At 43.7% G+C, this 20,273-nt stretch overlaps 1 protein-coding gene across 1 annotated transcript in view; it reads right to left on the reverse strand.

Moving 5' to 3' along the window:
• rigi (RNA sensor RIG-I) overlaps positions 1-20,273 on the reverse strand; it is an 82,697-nt gene that overhangs the window by 27,489 nt on the left and 34,935 nt on the right. The window contains exons 8-11 of the mRNA XM_072258146.1: positions 14,834-15,092; positions 10,698-10,860; positions 4,332-4,433; positions 3,717-3,874 (exon numbers count right to left, since the gene is read on the reverse strand). Of these exons, the coding sequence (XP_072114247.1) occupies positions 3,717-3,874; positions 4,332-4,433; positions 10,698-10,860; positions 14,834-15,092 (682 nt within the window). The remainder of the gene's footprint in view (positions 1-3,716; positions 3,875-4,331; positions 4,434-10,697; positions 10,861-14,833; positions 15,093-20,273) is intronic.

The raw sequence follows: 20,273 nt of genomic DNA on the forward strand, positions 1-20,273 counted from the left end.
TGTCCCTGAGGGTATGAGACCCTACCTAGATGAGAAAGAGGCAGCCACGTTAGCCGCAACTGCTAAGTTAGCAGATGAGTATGCGTTGACGCATAAAATGAAGCTTGCCCCGAGTAAAGGCTACCAGAATGGTAGTCAGGATGGCGGGGAGAGTCCGCCAGAAAAGTCAGAAAGTAAGCCGGGGACTAGTGAGGATAAGGTAGACCGGGAGCAGTCTGGTAGGAAGTCTCCTGGGGTCGTCTGTTATAATTGCGGGCAAGTTGGACACTTTGCGTCCAGGTGCTTGGCCCCAAAGAAGGAGATGGGAAAAGGAAAAACAGCGATTTTGACTGGCTGTATCGAGCTGGTAAACGAACTGCTAGGGAAGGACAGGTCTGCCAAAGTTCAGGAAGGGCGCAAGAGGTTTATCTTGGCCGGATTGGTGTCGGTGAAGGAGGGGTTAAAACCAGTTCCAGTGCGGATCTGGGGAGACACGGGAGCTTGTCAGTCACTAATACTGAAGAGTGTATTAGAGTTTAGCTCAGAGACCCAGACTGGGGAGGTCAAGGTCAAAGGTATCGGAGAAGGGACAGAGACAGTCCCTTTGCACCAGATACACTTACAAAGCAACCTGGTCTCTGGACTAGTCACGATCGGGGTGAGGTCCGAATTACCAATGAAAGGCGTGGAATGACCTCGCCGGGGGAATCGTGTTCGAAGCAGTGAGATTGACAGGTCAGCCTGCCAGCATTGAGGCCCCGCCCATGGACTCACAGGTTTATCACGGGACTGTGGTAGTAAATTTAGCTGAGACGTTTCTGCCAGCCTTGAACGAGAAGGGGGTAGAAAGTGAAAAGACGGAGTGTAGTGAGACAAGAGGTAGTGAGGGAGCTGGGACAGACGTAGCATTAACCAGGAAAGAATTTGTGCAGGCGCAGGAGCGAGACGAGGGGCTGATGGTTTTGGCAGAGACAGCTCTCTCTGACACAGACTTAACAAGGGAACTAGTAGGCTATTGTATGGAGGAGGAAGTGCTAAGGAAGAAAGGGAACCCAGGTACCGTACCTGCAGATGAGGAATGGGGGGTGGTGCAAAAGAGTTATGGGGATGAGGTTTTTAACCTGGCCCGCAAGGTACCCCTCGGTGGACATTTTGTGGTGCTGGAGAAAACAGTTGGTGGAATCATGAAAGAGGTTTACCAGCTGCACCGGAGGAAGGATGTTATTGATTATGGCCGACGCGAACTGAGACGGTCACAGGCTTTTGATATACTAACAAACCTAGTCGGTGTTAGTGCGGAAATCAATGAAGCAAGGGTCCCCCTGATAAGAGAAAAAAAAACATTTTGAAAAGATGAGTATGGTATCGACCAGATGGGAAAAGGCTATTGTTTTGGCCAGCTCTGCTGATAAGGTCTCTCCCTTAATCCCCGAACAAAGCAACTCTTTAGGAGAAGTAATTAAACGACTCGCACCCGTGTGTTTGATTGTCCCGAGGCGATGCAAAGAACTGGGACGTTGGGTGGTGTCTGTTACACTAAGCCAGCCTAGCGGGCAACACTCATATAGAATGAGTAATTCTGTGACAAAAGGGCTGACGAACACAGAGGTGTGTATTGGTGATGTAATACGGCTGTCTGAAGCCAGCTTGATAGTGAACCTTGGAAAAAATGAGTTCGGCCACACGAAGGTCACTTACCTGGGAATTGTGGTGACACAGGGGCAGCTGGCAGCGATGCAAGCTACAGTGCAGGCTATCGCTGACATCCCAACCCCGACAGACAAGAGGGTCCTCAGAAGGCTCTTGGAGATGGTGGGGTACTGTAGGAATTTTAGCAATAACTCTGCGGTTACTACCCCTCCCCCTCCTACTAAGCCCTTGCGAGAGAAAACTAAGTCGGAATGGGACGGCCCTTGTTATTGTGGTCCGGGACAAAACCAAATGAGAGGTTACATTGATCGCAATTCATCAGTGTTTTTGGCCACTATGAAGTTTGATAAGTTGGAGCCTGGTCTAAGGGATTATTAATACCACATATAAAAGGAACAGGAAATGTGATGGCTGACTGTCTGCCAGGTGTTGACAACTTCAAATTAGCTGTATTAGCCAAATAGCTGATAAAGATGTATATTTGTGTGTATCAAGTAACGTATTCATGTTTGTAATTTTTATCCCCCGGTAAAAATCCTTAAAGGGGGGAAGTGTGACAAGAATACACATAGATTAAGATGTAGCTGGCCTGGGCTGGCACCAGTGGAATCAGCAGTTGGTCTGCCACCTGTCTTCAGGAGAGAGAGGGATAAGGAAAACAATGGAGCAGCATTTGGAGATGTTAATGAAGGAAGGAGAGCTGTCAAGAGCAGCTCCCCCTTTGAACCCTGAACTGTTTGAAGTGATGGACAGGCGATACCCCAGCTGGGGGATAAAAAGGGACAGGTTTGCTAAGGCAGGTCACACACGACACCCGAGGTAACAAGACCCTGGAAGCGGTGCGTCTCTCACAAGTCGGTGGGAAGTACCGGGCCATAGACGCACAAGGTGGAAAGGCACGATCGGCAGGAACCTGGTGTGTGTCCACCCTTGCCTGGGTGCCAGGTTCAGCGCAGGGAAACGATCGTATCTGGAAACGGAGGGGTCACGGTCAGTGACCTCAGATTACATCACAAAGGACTCGCCCGAAAGCTGACTGCGAAGGTCTGTGTGGAAGCTGTGTTGAATATTCATTCGTTTTTGCTCTCTCTCTCCTTCCCCCACACTGTCCATCTCCCACGGCAGCGATTACTGTGAACTGAACTGAACTAAATTGAACTGAACTTTGTGTCACTTTGAAACTGGTCACTTACCCCTAGGCAACGAAAGAGCTTGATTAATCCTGTTATCTTAATTCTGTGTACATGTGTGTTTATCATTGCTGAACTGTTGCATTTATTATCCTTTTGATTAGAGTATTGTGTTGCTTGTTTCTTTAATAAAACTTGCTTAGTTCTAGTAATCCAGACTCCAACTGAGTGATCCATTTCTGCTGGTTTGGCAACCCAGTTATGGGGTACGTAACACACAATACTAATCCTATCTTGGCAACAGAACACTGCACTTCAACCTCTCACAAGGCTATTGATGTGTTTTACACAATCAGAGACAAGATATTAGTGCAAAAGTGTTTCGTTTCCCTGTCACTGCCCTGCATCTTTTATGTTCAATGTGTTAGGTGCTGGTGCTGCTGAAACAAACTCTTCATTTTACCTGTAACCTCAATACACTTGTGCACATGACCATAAGTTCGACTTGAAGTGTTTCAAAGACACTACTGCAGTAGATGAGAAAACCATTACTTGACTATCAAGAATTAAAGAATGTGCTGGGTATTTTGAAAGTGCGTAACAAGTGCTCATAATCAAACTTAACAAGTTGTACTTATGTAGTGCTTGGAAAGTGCTCCTAGATGCAGCACAGAAGAGTTATGAAACTAAAATTTCCAAAAGAGAAAGTGAAAAAGAGGTGGTGGGGCTTAAGGAGACTTTTCAAGAGCTGAGCATCCAAGTAGCTGAAAGCAGCTGAAATTGTAACAGCAATATCAAATCAAATACACTTATTCAATGACTAGATTAGTGGAGCATGTATCTAAATCTTTAAGTATATAGGGACTCAAAACACTGCAATACACAGAAAAATATTTTGTCTTTGCAATGATCAAACACACATAAACCCATTCTAACACCAGTCCAAGAGGCACTTACCCGCAAGTGCTCTGTGTAAGTGAAGAGAGCCCGACAAACCTCTCGCTCCTTTTCTATGTCCTGCATTTGAAGCACTTTGCATCTTTTCTGAACTTCGATGATCCACTGTTCATACTTCTGAGAGCCATGGTCTTGATTCTGGATGTGTGACAGTTTATCTGCGGAAGACAAGGAAAACACTGAAAGCAATGGTGGCTCTGATTGGCAAGGCCTGTGGTTGAGGTCGTAAAAGGGGCATTTTAGAAAATTATCCCAATTGCCCTACCAAAATCATCAGCAAGTGGAAAACACTGACGATCCCAATGCATAGCAAAAGTTTCCATTGCTATTTGTAATGAAATTAAAATATGGTTTAAATGAAATTAAATTAAAACCATGAAATGATTTAATGAAATTAAATATGGTTTGAAATTAAATACACAACTACATATGAATTTAAATACAAAACAGATTGAAATTAAATATGGTTTCCATTACCATTTGCAATGAAATTGAATAAAGTTCAAAAGGTACAATTAATTTTAAAAAAGGTAATATTTCATCCAGTACCAAGTATGCGATTTAGTTTTATGTGTTTATAAAAACAGAATCAAAAGAAAATACACGACAGATTACCAATGTCATAAACATGCTTGGCCATTCGTTCAACTTGAACCATCATTTGAATAATAATGTCTGCAAACAGATCCTTTGTACGCTTGGGAGCTTTTTTCATTTCTGCAAAAGGAACAACAATGTTGAGAAAAAACAGCTGGTTTTAGCAGTTTCAATTTTCCACTCTGGTTTGCTCCATTGTGAGCACAGAAATACTCAGTGCCCGTCAATGTAGGAAGCATTTCACCCCTGGCAAAAGATCTCCTGCATTGTAACTCCCAATAAGCTTATTCTCAAGTAACCTCTGCTGCCTGTGAACAAATTCACAGCATGTCCTGTTCACCCATCTCTCTGCTCCCTACTTAAACAATGCTTCACTCCTTTCCCATTTCTCTATAAACTTTTCAAGCTCTGTTACACACCACTTCCATCTCCTTCTCTTCCACAACAAACATTGCATGTCCTCCCAAGATCTCTGCTGGCCTCCAAAATTCTGGCCCCACCAGCATCTCCAGTGTATGGTTACTGCACCATTGACAGATACATTTTTAGCTGCCTCTTCCCAGCCATCAGAACCATTTCCCTTCAATGTTTGTCTGCTCATGAAACTTAATAAAACTTTTGGTATCTACTCTGGGATCTCCTGATGTGACATTGTATGTAGATAGGGTTGTTTGTCATGTTAGAGATTCTTATAAATAAAGGGTTGTGGGCAGCAATAAATTTCCTCGTGAGTACTGTTGCCTCAGTGTTGCCCACAAGGACATGTTGGAATTTCCTGAAAGCTGCTTGCAAATCAATGAAATAACCTTACCCCAAGGGCAGCAACGTTAATGAAGCCGTGCTGGTATTTCAGTAGGCAGAACTGTAAATCTGATATCACTGGGACCAGATTTGCATTCCCTTTTTCTACTTAAGCAAAATATTTTGGAATCTGGGTATCTGACACACAAAAAGAAAGCTGGAAATACACTGCATGTCATGCAGCGTCAGTGGAGGGGAAAACAGGGTTAATGCTTCAGGTGACGACTTTTCCTTGGGATAATTCTGCTGAAAGCCTGTCGACCTAACTCCCATTCCCACAGCTGCTCCCTTGATGCTCCCATTTTGTTTTGAGTGTAACAAAAAAGACACGTTTTAATGAGCCGTTAGCTTCCTATACTTGCATTGGTAAATAAATCTTTTCAGTGTAACAGTCATGCAAGATTTGGAAGTAAATTCCACAAAATACACAGCACAAAAACAGGATGATTATTTTAAACTATTAACTGATTTTTCTATTCCTTTCCCCCAATGCTTAAACATAACTGTTTTATCTAAACCAGTGGCAGAGAGTTTATTACTCTCTCCCTTGCGTTCCTGACCAGGAGTCAGCCTTCTTTGTAACTGTACAATGAATTTACCAGTGGTGGCCTTCTGCTGATAGTCCTGGTCCTAGGCTCTACCAAAACGGGAAATACCTCTATGTCTGCTCAATAAAATCCCTGAAAATCATAGACCTGTGGTTTACTGTATATGAAGGTACAAGCGTAGAGCTGCCTGTGGTTGCTTGGAAAACACACTGAAAAGAGTGGCGTCGGTTAGAAACCACGCACAAGTAAAATGAAATATTCCTGCATGACACCAAAACATTAAAGAAAAAGTGAAGAGGAGAAGTTACAGAAAGCGGTAGATCAAAAGAAGAGGCTTATAAAGTTGCCAGAAATAACAGCAGGACTAAGTTCAGGAGGCATTTATGAACTCAGCAAAAAAACAACCAAGAAATTGATGAAGAAAAGCAGGGTAGAATATGGGACGGATATGTTCTGTTGTTTAAGAAAGGCTCTAAGAATAAGCCAGAAAATTAGGAAATTATAGGCCTGTGAGCCTGACATCAGTAGTGATTAAGTTATTTGAAGGTATTCCAAGGGACTGGACAAATGAGGATTAGGATAGACAAGGACTGATCGGGGACTATCAACATGGCTTTGTGCATGGTAGATCGTGTCTAAACAATCTCAGAGAGCTTTTCAGGGATGTTTATTTATTCATTGAGATACAATGTGGAATAGGCCCTTCCGATCCTTTGAGTGTCGCCGCCCAGCAGTCCCCGATTTCACCCTAGCCCAATCACAGGACAATTTACAATGATCAATTAACCTATCAGCTGGTACGTCTTTGGATCTGGAGTACCTGGAGGAAATACATGCGGTCACTGGGAGAACACACAAACTCCTTACAGGCAGCAGTGGGATTACCAGGAATGTGGATGAAGGCAAGGCAGTGGATGCTATCTACGTGGACTTTTAGTAAGGCATTTGACAAGGTCCCGCATGGGAAGTTGGTGAAGAAGGTTCAGACGCTTGGCATTCAAGATGAGTTTGTAAATTAGATTAGATATTGGCTTTGTGGGAGAAGTCAAGAGAGTGGTATAGATGGTTGCCTCTCTGACTGGAGGCCTGTGACTAGTGGAGTGCCTCAGGGATCAGTACTGGGTCTGTTGTTTGTCATCTATATCAACAATCTGGATGATAATGCGGTTAACAGGACAGCAAATTTATGGATGAACCAACACTGGGGTATAGTGGATAGCGAGAAAGCTTGCAGTGGGATCCAGACCAGTGAGAAAAATGGGCTGAAAAATGGCAGATGGGAACTTAATGTAGGCAAATATGAGGTGTCGAACTTTGGGAGGATCAACAGGCGTTGAACGGTAAGGAATTGAGGAGTGTGGTAGAATAGAGGGATCTGGGACTACAGATTCATAATTCTTTGAAATTAGCGTCACAGGTAGATAAGATCATAAAGAAAGCTTTTTGCACATTGGCCTTCATAAATTAATGTGTTGAATACAGGAGTTGGCATGGTATGTTGAAATTTTATAAGACAATGGTGAGGCATACTTTGGAGTTTTGTGTCCAGTTTTGGTCACCTACCGACAGGAAAGATGTCAATAAGATTGAAAGAGTGCAGAGGAAATTTGCAAGGATGTTACCAGGACTTGAGGACTTGAGGACTTGAGTTATAGGGAAAGGTTGAATAGGTTAGGACTAGAATGTAGAAGATTAAGCAGAGATTGATAAGAGATAAAATACCTCTCGAGCAGTTTACAGCAGTTTGTCATAGAGCCTATGAGGGGATCAGCTATATTCGATTGTGTGTTATGTAATGAACCGGAGGTGATTAGGGAGCTTAAGGTAAAGGAAACCTTAGGAGACAGTGATCACAATTTGACTGAGTTCAGCTTGAAATTTGATAGACAGAAAGTAAAGTCTGACATACATTTACTTCAGTGGAATAAAGGAAATTACAGTGGTATGAGAGAGGAGTTGGCCAAAGTAAATTTGAAGGAAATGCTGGCAGGGATGACAGCACAACAACAATGGCTTGAGTTTCTAGGAAAAAATGAGGAAGGTGCAGGATAGATGTATTCCAAAAACAAAGAAATATTCAAATGGCAATATTTTCAATTGTTACAAATGTAACAAATAAAAAAGAGGTGAGAGTGGATATAGGACAGCTAGAAAACGAGGTTGGAGAAGTAATAACGGGGGACAAGGACACGGCAGATGAACTAAATGAGTATTTTGCATCAGTCGTCACTGTGGAAGACACTAGCAGTGTGCCAGGTGTTGAAGGTGAGGGAAGAGAAGTGAGTGCAGTTACTATTACAAGGAAGATGGTGCTTAAAAAGCTGAAAGGCCTAAGGGTACATAAGTCATCCAGACCAGATGAACTGCACCCTAGGGTTCTGAAAGAGGTAGCAGTAGAGATTGTGGGGGCATTAGTAATGATCTTTCAAACATCATTGGATTCTGGCATAGTTCCAGAGGACTGGAAAATTGCAAATTTCTCTACTCTTTAAGAAAGGAGGGAGGCAGCAGAAAGGAAATTATAGACCAGTTAGCCTGACCTTAGTGGTTGGGAAGGTATGAAGTCAATTGTTAAGGATGGGGTTATGGAGTACTTGGTGACACAGGACAAGATAGGACAAAGTCAGCATGGTTTTCTTAAGGGAAAATCTTGCCTGATAAACCTGCTGGAATTCTTTGAGGAGATTACAAGGAGGATAGATAAAGGGGATGCGGTGGATGTTGTATATTTAGACTTTCAGAAAGCCTTTGACAGGGTGCCACACAAGAGGCTGCTTACTAAGTTTAGAGCCCATGATATTGCAGGGAAGTTACTGGCATGGTTAGAACATTGGCTGATCGGTAGAAGGCAGTTGAATGGGACTAAGAGGATTCTTTTCTGGTTGGCTACCGGTGACTAGTGGTGTTTCGCAGGGGTTGGTGTTGGAACCACTTCTTTTTATGCTGTACATCAATGATTTAGGTGATGGAATAGATAACTTTTTTGCCAGATTTGGAGATGATACATAGATTGGCTGAGGAAACTAGAAGGCTGCAGAAGGACTTAGACAGATTAGGAGAATGGGCAGAAACGTGGCAAATGAAATACAATGTTGGAAAATGCATGGTCATGCACTTTCGTAGTAGAGATAAATGTGCAAAAATCTGAGATGTAAAGGAACTTGGGAATCCTTGTGCAGAACCCCCTAAAGGTTAACTTGCAGGTTGAGTCGGTGATGAGGGAGGCAAATGCAATGTTATCATTCATTTCAAGAAGTCTGGAATATAAAAGCAAGGATGAGATGCTGAGGCTTTATAAGGTACTGGTGAGGCTTCACCTTGAGTATTGTTAATAGTTTTGGGCTCCTTATGTAAGAAAAGATATGCTGGCATTGGAGCAGGTTCAGAGGCAGTTCATAAGAATGATTTCAGGGATGAAAGAGTTATCATATGAGAAACTTTTGATGGCTCTGGGCCTGTGCTCACTGGAATTTAGAACGATGAGGGGGGATCTCATTGAAACCTTTTGGATGTTGAAAGGCTCTGACGGAGTAGATGTGGAAAGGATGTTTCCCATGGTGGGGGAGTCTAGGACAAGAGGTCACAGCCTCAGGATAGAGGGGCACCATTTAAAACAGAGATGCGGAGAAATTTTTTTACCCAGAGGGTGGTGAACTTGAGGAATTTGTTACCACTGGCATCTGTGGAGGCCAGGTCATTGGGTGTATTTAAGACAGAGCTTAATAGGTTCCTGGTTGGCCACAGCATCAAAGGTTACGGGGAGAAGGCCGAGGAGTAGGGCTGAGGAAGGGAAAAAAAGGATCTGCCATGAGTGAATAGCAGAGCAGACTTGATTGGCCATATAGCCTAATTCTGCTCCTGTCTTATGGTCTAAAATTATGAGGGGTATACATAGGGCCTTTTGCAAGCAGGCCTTTTCCACTGAAGTTGGGTGAGACTACAACTGGAGGTCATGGGTTAAGGGTGAAAGGCGAAATGTTTAAGGAGAACATGAGGGGGAGCTTCTTCACTCAGAGGGTGCCACCTGTCCCACACCCCTCACGTGGTGCTTCACCTGCACCATTCCCAATGCCCTTTGTTCCTGCCAGATTTACAAACTCACTCTCCGCTCCACGTTGACAAATACATTACAGTAGGTTTTCTGGGTATATATATATATATATATATATCGCTCAGACTTTTGCACAGTATTGTAGATGGGGCTGTAAAGAAAACTTTTGACATAATGGCCTTCACATATCAAAGTATTGAGTACAGGAGGTGGGATGATATGTTGAACTTTATAAGACATTGGTGAGGCCTAGTTTGGAGCATTGTGTACAGTTTTGGTCACTTACCTACAGAAAAGATGTCAATAGGATAAGAGAAAATGCAGAGAAAATTTACAAGGATGTTTCTGGGACTTGAGGACCTGAGTTATAGGGAAAGTTGAATAGGCTAGGACGTTATTCCCTGGAGCATAGAAGATTGAGAGGAGATTTGATAGAGGTAAACAAAATTGAGGGGTACAGATAGGGTAAACGCAAGCAGGCTGTTTCCACAGAGGTTGTGTGAGACTGGAACTAGAGGGCATGGGTGAAGGGTGAACGGTAAAATGTTAAGGGGAACATGAGGGGTAACTTCTTCACTCAGAGGGTGGTGAGAGTGTATAACAAGCTGCCAGTGCAAGTGATGGGTGTGTGTTCGATGTCAACACTTAAGCGAAACTTGGATAGGTACATGAATGGAAGGAGTCTGGAGGGCCATGATCCATATGCAGGTCGATAGTACTGTTCAGACTGGACTCGATGGGCTGAAGGTCCTGCATCAGTGCTGCAGTGTTCTATGACTCTATGAAGTACAGAAGTTGCTAATCATAAGACCATAGGACGTAGCAGCAGAATTAGGCCATTCAGCCTATTGGGTATGCTCTGCCATTTAACATCAGCTCAGTCCCTCTCAACTCCATTGTCCTGCCTTTACCCGGTAACCTTCACTTGCTTGGGTGAATCTAAACTTCCATTTACGATTATGAGTGGTTTAAGGCAATTCTTACGTTTCTTTGAAACAAAAACATATTTCTCCAGTTCTTCCATATTCTTGTTCACGGTTGATACGCTTTCAGCATCGAGACTGGCACAAATGTGCAAAATATACTCTACTGCATCTTTTTCTGATCTGGCATCACCAACCCCAACGGACGCTGTCAATCCAACAATCTGTTGAGAACAAAAAAGAATCTCATATATGGTGGGTATCAAAGGCCTTTTTTTAAAACAACCAATTCAACACCTTTGTGTTTGTAGAAGGAAAAAGCACAGAATTTAAATAATTATCTATTACTTCAGGCAGTCTGCTCAGAATCACCACCATGTAATGGCACAGTTGTGTACAAGTCTGAAACTCTTTACTGAAGGCTGAACTACTGCACTTAGTTGTTGCAGGGGAAGAATACAAACCCTGAGCGGGAGTAATCTGTGCACAGACCCTGACTGCAGTGCCCACTGATTTTAATGGGGAAAGCTGGCTGGAAAGAAAAAGGCATATGCAAGTGGACTAATTTCATTTAACTCTATTATTTTACAGTGATCTGATTCTCTGTGATAGCTGGTGCAGTTGGGAGTGAGGATAACTGGCTCCCAGAACCATTCTGTTTCAACTACTGATCATCTAGCAAATGGCTTTCTCAACGAGGGAAGAGAGTAAGAGCAAGATTTAAGAACTTGCTGGACACTGGGAGATCTAACTGTGCCTTCTGAAGTGTAATATTTCCCATTGATGCCAAATTGATAATCATTTGTTAATCTGATTTTAGTAATTTTAATTGAGGGTTAAATATTAGACCATAGACCACAAGGCTATAAGACGTAGGAGTAGAATTAGGCCATTTGCCCCATTGAGTGTGCTCCACCATTCAATCATGGCTGACCTTTATTTCCCATCCTCAGTCCTACTCCCCGTTACCTTTGTTGCCGTGTCTAATCAGGAACCTATCAATCTCTGCTGTAAATATACCCAGCCACCTGGCCTCCACAGCTGCCTGTGATAATGAATTCCACAAATTTATCACCCTCTGGCTAAAGTAACTTCACTGCATCTGTTTCAAATGGACGCCCCTCTATTCTGAGGCTGTACCCTCTTGTCCTAGATTCCCTCACCACGAAGAACATCTTTTCCACATCTAGCTGTCTAGGCCTTTCAATATTCGAAAGATTTCAGTGAGATCCCCCCCCCCCGCCCCATTCTTCTAAATTCCAGTGAGTACAGACCCAGAGCTATCAAACATTCGACATATAATAACCCTTTCATTCCCGGAATCATCTTTGTGAACCTCCTAGGAACCCTCTCCAAAGCTGTCTTGAAATGAATGCTAACATTGCTACAATCTTGAGAAAAGCTCCTCCACTCTTCTTCAAAATTACACCATGGCATCTTTTTTACGCCAACCAGGAAACAGAAGATTTAAAAGGCTGTGACTCTGTAAATGGTTACCGAAACAGCAATGAAGAATCCTCCTGCATCTGAGTGCGACTGTACTCCTGAGGAGTGACCGAAGTAGTGAAAGCCAGGAGGAAGCCTTGAACACTACCAGAGACGGAGGACCTTCATTGCTGCACTAAACGCCAGCGGCCTGACAGGGTCATTAGCGCTGAGCTGAACCCCCAGAACTGGAGGACCAGTGGACCAATCTTAGTCTGACCTCTACCCTTTGACCTGTTTGACAAAGGTGACCCTACCAAGAACCAAAGCATAAAGCCCTGACTCCAGCCAGCATAGGTCTCTGGGTCATTGAGGCACGCAAGCCTCCAAACACAACGTCAAAGTTGTGGACCTCTTGGAGAAGCTCAGTTGCCGGGAGATTCGGAATACATAACTTTGAAGGCAACGTTTTCATACTTCAAGAAACTCTGCTGATGCAAAGGTCACTAGATTCTATTCATCCAGTACCTTGTACTCAATGATCTATACATATTCCTAAATATGTATATTAGTATCTATACATACTAATGCCTCAGTTTTAAAATATTGACTGTTGTTTACAAAACCCTAATGACCTAACCCTCCTCTGTAAGCCACACCAGCCATACAAATCTCCAAATTACTGCTCTACTCTGATACTGGACAGTGACACAGCAAGGAAACAGGCACTTCAGCTCACTGTGTTCACACTAATCCCACTTTCCTTCACGCAAATCACTCACTTCCACCCCAGTCCTCCGGCCACTCAGCTGGAAATAACTTAGAGAAAAGGGGTCATGGAGAAAATCCACAGAGATAGCACTGGGATTCAGAATCAAAGCTAATTCACTGGGACTGTGAGGCACCAGTGTTGTGGACTTCAGGAAGGAGAAGTCGAGGGAACACACACCAGCCCTCTTAGAGGGATCGGAGGTGGAGAGAGTGAGCAATTTCAAGTTCCTGGGTGTCAACATGTCTGAGGATCTATCCTGGGCCCAACATATCGATGTAGCTACAAAGAAGATATGGCAGCAGCTAGATTTCATTAGGAGCTTGAGGAGATTTGATGTGTCACCAAAGACACTCGGAAGTTTCTACCGATGTACCACGGAGAGCATTCTGACTGGCTGCATCACCATCTGGTATGGACGGGGTGGGCTACTGCACAGGATCGAAGTAAGCTGCAGGGAGTTGTAAACTTAGCCAGCTCCATCATGGGCACTAGCCTCTGTAATATCCAGGACATCTTCAAGGAGCCATGCCTCAAAGTGTCGGCGTCCATCATGAAGAACCCCCATCACCCAGGACAGGCCCTCTTCTCATTGCTACCATCAGGAAGGAGGTACAGGCGCCTAAAGGTACACACTCAGTGATTCAGGAACAGCTTCTTCCCCTTTGCCATCCGTTTTAAGGTTTTTTCCTATTATTATGTATTGCAATATACTGGCTGCAGGAAAAACAGGAAATTTCATGACATAAGCTGGTGAGATTAAGCCTGATTCTGGTTCTGATTATCACACCACTCTGCTGTCCATATTTACATTTTGCTATTGAGGGACTTGCTTTCACCTGATTTTATTCCTAAACTTCAAATGCTACAAGACTTTAGCTAAGCTTAGCCAGTCAAATGGAATCGGTGGGAAGAAAACCCAGTCAACATTTCAGATCGATGACCCTCAGTAAAGGGTGCAGAGATTGTGGGGCTGTGGTGGAAGAACTTAAACCAGAGCTGAGGGGGGAGTGAGATGTAGGGTCAAATACTATACGGAGATAGGGCGATAACGAGCACAGTTACTGACTGTTTGCAAAGCATTTTAAAGAAACAGATTGGGAAGGGACTTAAAAAGAGAATGGGAATCAATGACAGAATAGTTTTCCTGACGTTAGAAAATAATGTTCATTCCAGAAAGATGCAGTATTCTCAGCTCGTTTTGCCTTGTGAAATTACAGCATTCAGTCCATCAAATCCATACCTGATCTTTTAAGGAGTTCTCATGTTGCAACTACTGTCCCTCTCTTTTCCTAGAATGCTGGAAATTTTCCCAGTCAAACATCTACCCTCCAAACCACAACTCAATTTGTTCCAGAACCAGGTTTAATATCACCAGCATATGTTATGAAATTTGTTAACTTTGTGGCAGCAGTAGATTGCAATACATGATATTAAAAACTGTAAATTACAGTAAATATATACATTTATATTCAGTAAGTAGTGCAAAAACAGAAATAAAAACTAGTGAGGTATTGCTCATGGGTTCCATGTCCATTCAGAAGTCGGACAGCAGAGGGGAAGAACCTGTTTGTGAATCATTGAGTGTGTGTCTTCACGCTTCTGTAGCTCCTTCCTGATGATAGCAATGAGGACAGGGCGTGTCCTGGGTGATAGGTGTTTTTGAAGATGTCTTGGGTACTACGGAGGCTAGCACCCATGATGGAGATGACTGATGTGCTCTTTAAGCATACCGAATCACATAAAGCTCTTTCTTAATACCCCCTGCCCTATGCAGAATGATACCAGTTCCTTCAGCCATCCCCATTAACTGTATCTTTAAATATTCCAGCAAAATGTTTTCCCCTAAACCCCAAAGCCTTCGCATTCTCCCAATCGTGTCGTGGCCAGTATGAGTGCTGGGACTAATCAGGTTTAGCACAGTTTTGCTTTTGTATGTTACATCTCCATTTATAAAACCATGTGCATATCTGAGAGAAACGTGGAAATTCAGAAAACTCAACCTGAGGTAATGGACTTTGTCTTGTGCCCATCTTGATATCCAAATACGCCTTCATTAAAACATTGTATGGGTGATTTTTGACTGTATTGTGGCACTCATCAAATATTAGCAGGGTGAAGATGGTAAGCGATGAAATCTGTTCAGCTTTGAGACAATTTAGAAGAATCTGCGGTGTCAGGATTATGATATCATTCATCTCAACGAACTCCTTCACAGGAGAATTGTTCACCTGGTCTCCACACATTCCAAACACTCCGAAGCTGCAAGATGAAGATTGATACACGTAAGCCTATCATAATGAATCAGAGGGTGACCACATCCACCCCAAATGCTTCCACATAGTGCATAGCAAAAAGGGAGAAATTATATTGTAACTACCACAATTTCAAAATGTCTCAAAGCACATTATAGCCGAAGATGCAATTTTACACCAGTAGTTATTGTTCCAATGGAGCAAAGTCAGATCAATAAAAACATCACTTAGACAAGATGAGGCACCCTCAGGGTGGAGCAGCAACACCTTATATTCCATCTGGGTTCCCTCCAACCTGATGGCATGAATATCGATTTCTCCTTCCGGTGACCAATTTCCACCCCAGCCCCCTCTATTCCCATCTCTGACCTTGCATTTCTTCTCACCTGCCTATTACTTTCCTCTGGGTCCCCTCCTCCTTCCCTTTCTCTAATGGTCCACTCTCCTCTCCTATCAGATTCCTTCCTCTTCAGCCCCTTTCCTTTTCCACCCACCTACCACCTTCCAGCTAGCTTCTGCCCCCCCACCTTTTATTCAGGCATATTCCCCCTTCTTTTCCAGTCCTGAGGAAGGGCCTCTGCCTGAAACATCGTATGTTTATTTCTGTAGATGCTGCCTGGCCTGCTGAGTACCTCCAGCATTTTGTGAGTGTTGCTTTAGATTTCCAGCATCTTGAGACTCTCTCGAGTTTGTGACTTACAGACATCCCACCCTGCAAAAACTCATTTCAGGGAGGTAGCACCATCAATTTGCGGGAGACTCCCGGAACTTCCGGGAGAGGTGAGATGTCTGCAATAGAGTAGCTCCTTAGCAGCTAGCCAGCTACTTTAAATAACGTTAGCTATGCTAATGAATGAATGACACCTGTAAAACTCACCTCAACATGTCTTTTACAGTCTTAACCCACCATGGGCAATAGAAAAGTCACTGTTGCAAACAGTGCAGCGAGCAACACTGTCATTATTTTTGACCCCATTAGGCAGGGTAGCTACACTTTAGTGTAGTCTGGGGTGAAGCACGTTTTATATTTTCTTTTTTTGGAACACTCTGCCATGGTGCTCGCGCTCTCTCAAAAGAAATCGATTTCCGGGATATTGTATATAATTTGCGGGCATCAGGGAGCTGCTATCAATATGAGGGAGACTCCCGGAACTTCCGGGAGAGGTGGGATGTCTGGACTTAACCAGGTTCACCAGTTTAAGTGATGCTATATGAGGTATGAATATTGACCATGGTTCTCTTCAAAATAGTGTACTGCGATTTTCTACATTTACCAGAGAGGGCAGACAGGCCTTGGCCTGATGTCTGATCCAAATGACAATGTGGGTAGACAGGCCTTGGCCTAGTGTCTGATCCAAATGACAATGTGGGCAGACGGGCCTTGGCCTAATGTCTGATCCAAATGACAACATGCCAGCTCAGCACTACACTGTAATACTGAGCTATGTGTTTCTTCTCAAGTCTCTAGAGTGACACTTCTCATTCAGAGGCAAGAGTGCTATCACTAAGCCATAGCAAGACAGATTTTATTTTTCCGTAGTTTAACTTCACACTTTCTGGATTTTTCATTTTTTTTTCTTTTCCCCTCTGAGGATAATCCTGTTTCCCCTGCTTTGGCACAGTTTCATATTCTGACTATCCTGTTTCCAACAAGAGGCAGGGAGAGCTTTCCACTGAATAAAAATATGCATTCACTTCTCTCCCAATGCAGACGTGACTTGCCAGATTCCTCAGAGTCACGGTGAGACCACTCAGTCAGCACATCAAACATTACGTCATGCTGCTGATAGATGTCTCCACCTTACTGCTGGGGTCCTGCATCCTGACAAATGGCAGCACTGCATGGTATGGAAACTGAACTGCGGCAGACAGGAAGGCAGTCAAAACTGCCCAAAGCATCACCGGAGCCAGCTTACTGCCATTAAGGACATACGTATATTCAGAAAGGTGCCAGATGAAGTATCCCACCCACCCTGCTCATGGACTGTCTGTCCCACTCCCTTTGAGAAGGAGGGGCTACGTAACATCAACACTAGGATCACCAGACTTAAAAACAGTTAACACACATCAAAGTTGCTGGTGAACGCAGCAGGCCAGGCAGCATCTCTAGGAAGAGGTACAGTCGACGTTTCGGGCCGAGACCCTTCATCAGGACTAACTGAAGGAAGAGTTAGTAAGAGATTTGAAAGTGGGAGCGGGAGGGGGAGATCCAAAATGACAGGAGAAGACAGGAGGGGGAGGGATGGAGCCAAGAGCTGGACAGGTGATTGGCAAAAGGGATATGAGAGGATCATGGGACAGGAGGCCTGGGAAGAAAGAAAAGGGGGAGGGGGGAAAAAGCCCAGAGGATGGGCAAGGAGTATAGTCAGGGGGACAGAGGGAGAAAAAGGAGAGAGAGAGAAAGAATGTGTGTATATAAATAAATAACGGATGGGGTACGAGGGGGAGGTGGGGCAATAGCGGAAGTTAGAGAAGTCAATGTTCATGCCATCAGGTTGGAGGCTACCCAGACGGAATATAAGGTGTTGTTCCTCCAACCTGAGTGTGGCTTCATCTTTACAGTAGAGGAGGCCGTGGATAGATATGTCAGAATGGGAGTGGGATGTGTAATTAAAATGTGTGGCCATTGGGAGATCCCGCTTTCTCTGGCGGACAGAGCATAGGTGTTCAGCAAAGCGGTCTCCCAGTCTGCGTTGGGTCTCGCCAATATATAGAAGGCCACATTGGGAGCACCGGACGCAGTATATCACCCCAGCCGACTCACAGGTGAAGTGTCGCCTCACCTGGAAGGACTGTCTGGGGCCCTGAATGGTGGTAAGGGAGGAAGTGTAAGGGCATGTGTAGCACTTGTTCCACTTACACGGATAAGTGCCAGGGGGGAGATCAGTGAGGAGGGATGGGGGGGACGAATGGACAATGGAGTCGCGTAGGGAGCGATCCCTGCGGAAAGCAGAGAGCGGGGGTGGGGGGAGGGAAAGATGTGCTTAGTGGTGGGATCCCGTTGGAGGTGGCGGAAGTTACGGAGAATAATATGTTGGACCCAGAGGCTGGTGGGGTAGTGGGTGAGGACCAGGGGAACTCTATTCCTAGTGGGGTGGCGGGAGGATGGAGTGAGAGCAGATGTGTGTGAAATGGGGGAGATGCGTTTGAGAGCAGAGTTGATGGTGGAGGAAGGGAAGCCCCTTTCTTTCCCCAAGCAGAGAGGTTGATCAACACCTCCATCCACTAACCAACCCCTCTACACCTCCAATCACCACTACTTTATCATTTGCTGTTAGTCACCTTATGTACGGACACTCCTGTGTCAAGTGTCACTTCATGGACACTCAATCTACATATATAAACTATCTTATGTATTTATATTTATTGTGCTTTTTATTATTGTGTTCTTTATCTTATTGTGTGTTTTGTGCTGCACCAGATCCAAGCAGCAATTATTTCATTCTCCTTTACACTTCTGCGATGGAAGTGATACTAAACAATCTGGAATTAGTCCCTGGCAGAAATTCAACCTGCCAAGTGCAGATTCCAGCGACAGCAGAGGGTGCAATCAAGGAAGATGAAAGGGTTTCCCTAAAAGACTATGGATTTGAAATCAACATAAATCAGCAGGTGCATGAAAACACTGGCCTGAATGAGAAACCTCCATCGTGTGAGCTTTCAGTTAACTGAAGAATGGCAGGAAGACCCTGGGAGCAGGAGGAGGACACGGTTGCAACATTCACTGAGATCACAGCTGATCTGGTAATCTACCTCCCTTAGAAATGGATAACTAGGAATCATTGATGAAGTGATAAGCAAGAAGTTGAAGAATGTTTTCTTCATCATGGATTGGTAGGAGGTTACGTAGTGTTGTGATCCCAAGAGAAACTATTTATAACCCAAATAGTTTATGTTGGAAATATGGCCACCTGGCAATACATTTAAATAAAAACACAAATGGTCAATGTGTATTTAACTCAACCGAAGGGCAACATGTACATAGCTCAACAATTCAGATGTTGCTATGAACTAAGGTCCAACATGGCAGAAGATGCCTGCAGTCCTTGCAACAGGTGGCAAATCCATCCTGCAGGTCTCCCAAATCCTTGTTCATATGTACAGGCTGCATATAAGTCAGGTGCTCATAATCTTGGGGAGGGTGTGTACTTAGAAGGTAACTGGATGCGTGCTTTAGGGGCTCTAATATAGAACACTCCGGGCCAGGAGCAGGGGAGCCACTTGTTTAATCCAGTTTTGGGCAGTACAGATACTACTGGCCAAATGGTCTAGTCCTCCATCAAAAATTTCTAAAAAAACACAAACGTCATTACCATGATGAGGACAGTATTGAAGTAAACATTTTGACTAGTGTAGTTATATTAATTCCATGATGAACTTGTATCATAGATTACCATGCGCACTTTAGCATTTTATATAATAGAAAAAGCATACAAGCAAAGGGAAAAAACTGCGAGAAAATGTATATATTCCAGCTATTAGAAAATATGGAATTAGATAAGAGACTAAGAGACCTTGAAAAGTCTTCAGAGTGAATGGGTTGGGTAGGGTGAATGTGTGAGGATTCTTTCCACCTATCCAAAATAAATGTTATGAGGAATATTTTCTCTCAGGAAATTTATTTACTCAGAGAGGGGACAGGAATAAATATGACTACTGTAAATTGGGTATGTAAAGCAGCTTTGATACTTTCGAAAGGCAAGTAGATGAGTAAACGAAGAGGGAATAGAAAGGCTGAGAAGATTAACGTGGAGTATAAACACCATTAATTGGGCCAAGTACACTCAGACCCCACATAGCACTGATTCATTCATTACAATGCGGTTATTCAATTCTTTATTGAAATTTTTTTTAATGACAAAAATTCATTTTAAGCAACACTTAAGACATCTTAAGAGTGGCCACAATTACGGTAAGCATTCAATCAGCCAATGAGAGCACCTTACATACACTCTGAGCCTCTCACAGCCAAACATGTATTAGTTTATCCTCTGCCTCCCCTGCATGTGTAAATGATTTTGCTCCCCTGCCAATTTATTCTATTTTTTCACCCTTAATGTCTGAAAAATGGCTTGCAACTTCCGTATACATCTAAGGTGTCTAGGAAAAGCATTAGCATGGATGTGAAACTGCAAGTGGTATGGCATTTCAAAGCTGGTGAACAAGATACGTCGGTAATATTCTTAGC

This window comes from Mobula birostris, chromosome 5 (assembly GCF_030028105.1).
Source record: "Mobula birostris isolate sMobBir1 chromosome 5, sMobBir1.hap1, whole genome shotgun sequence".
Lineage (NCBI taxonomy): Eukaryota > Metazoa > Chordata > Chondrichthyes > Myliobatiformes > Myliobatidae > Mobula > Mobula birostris.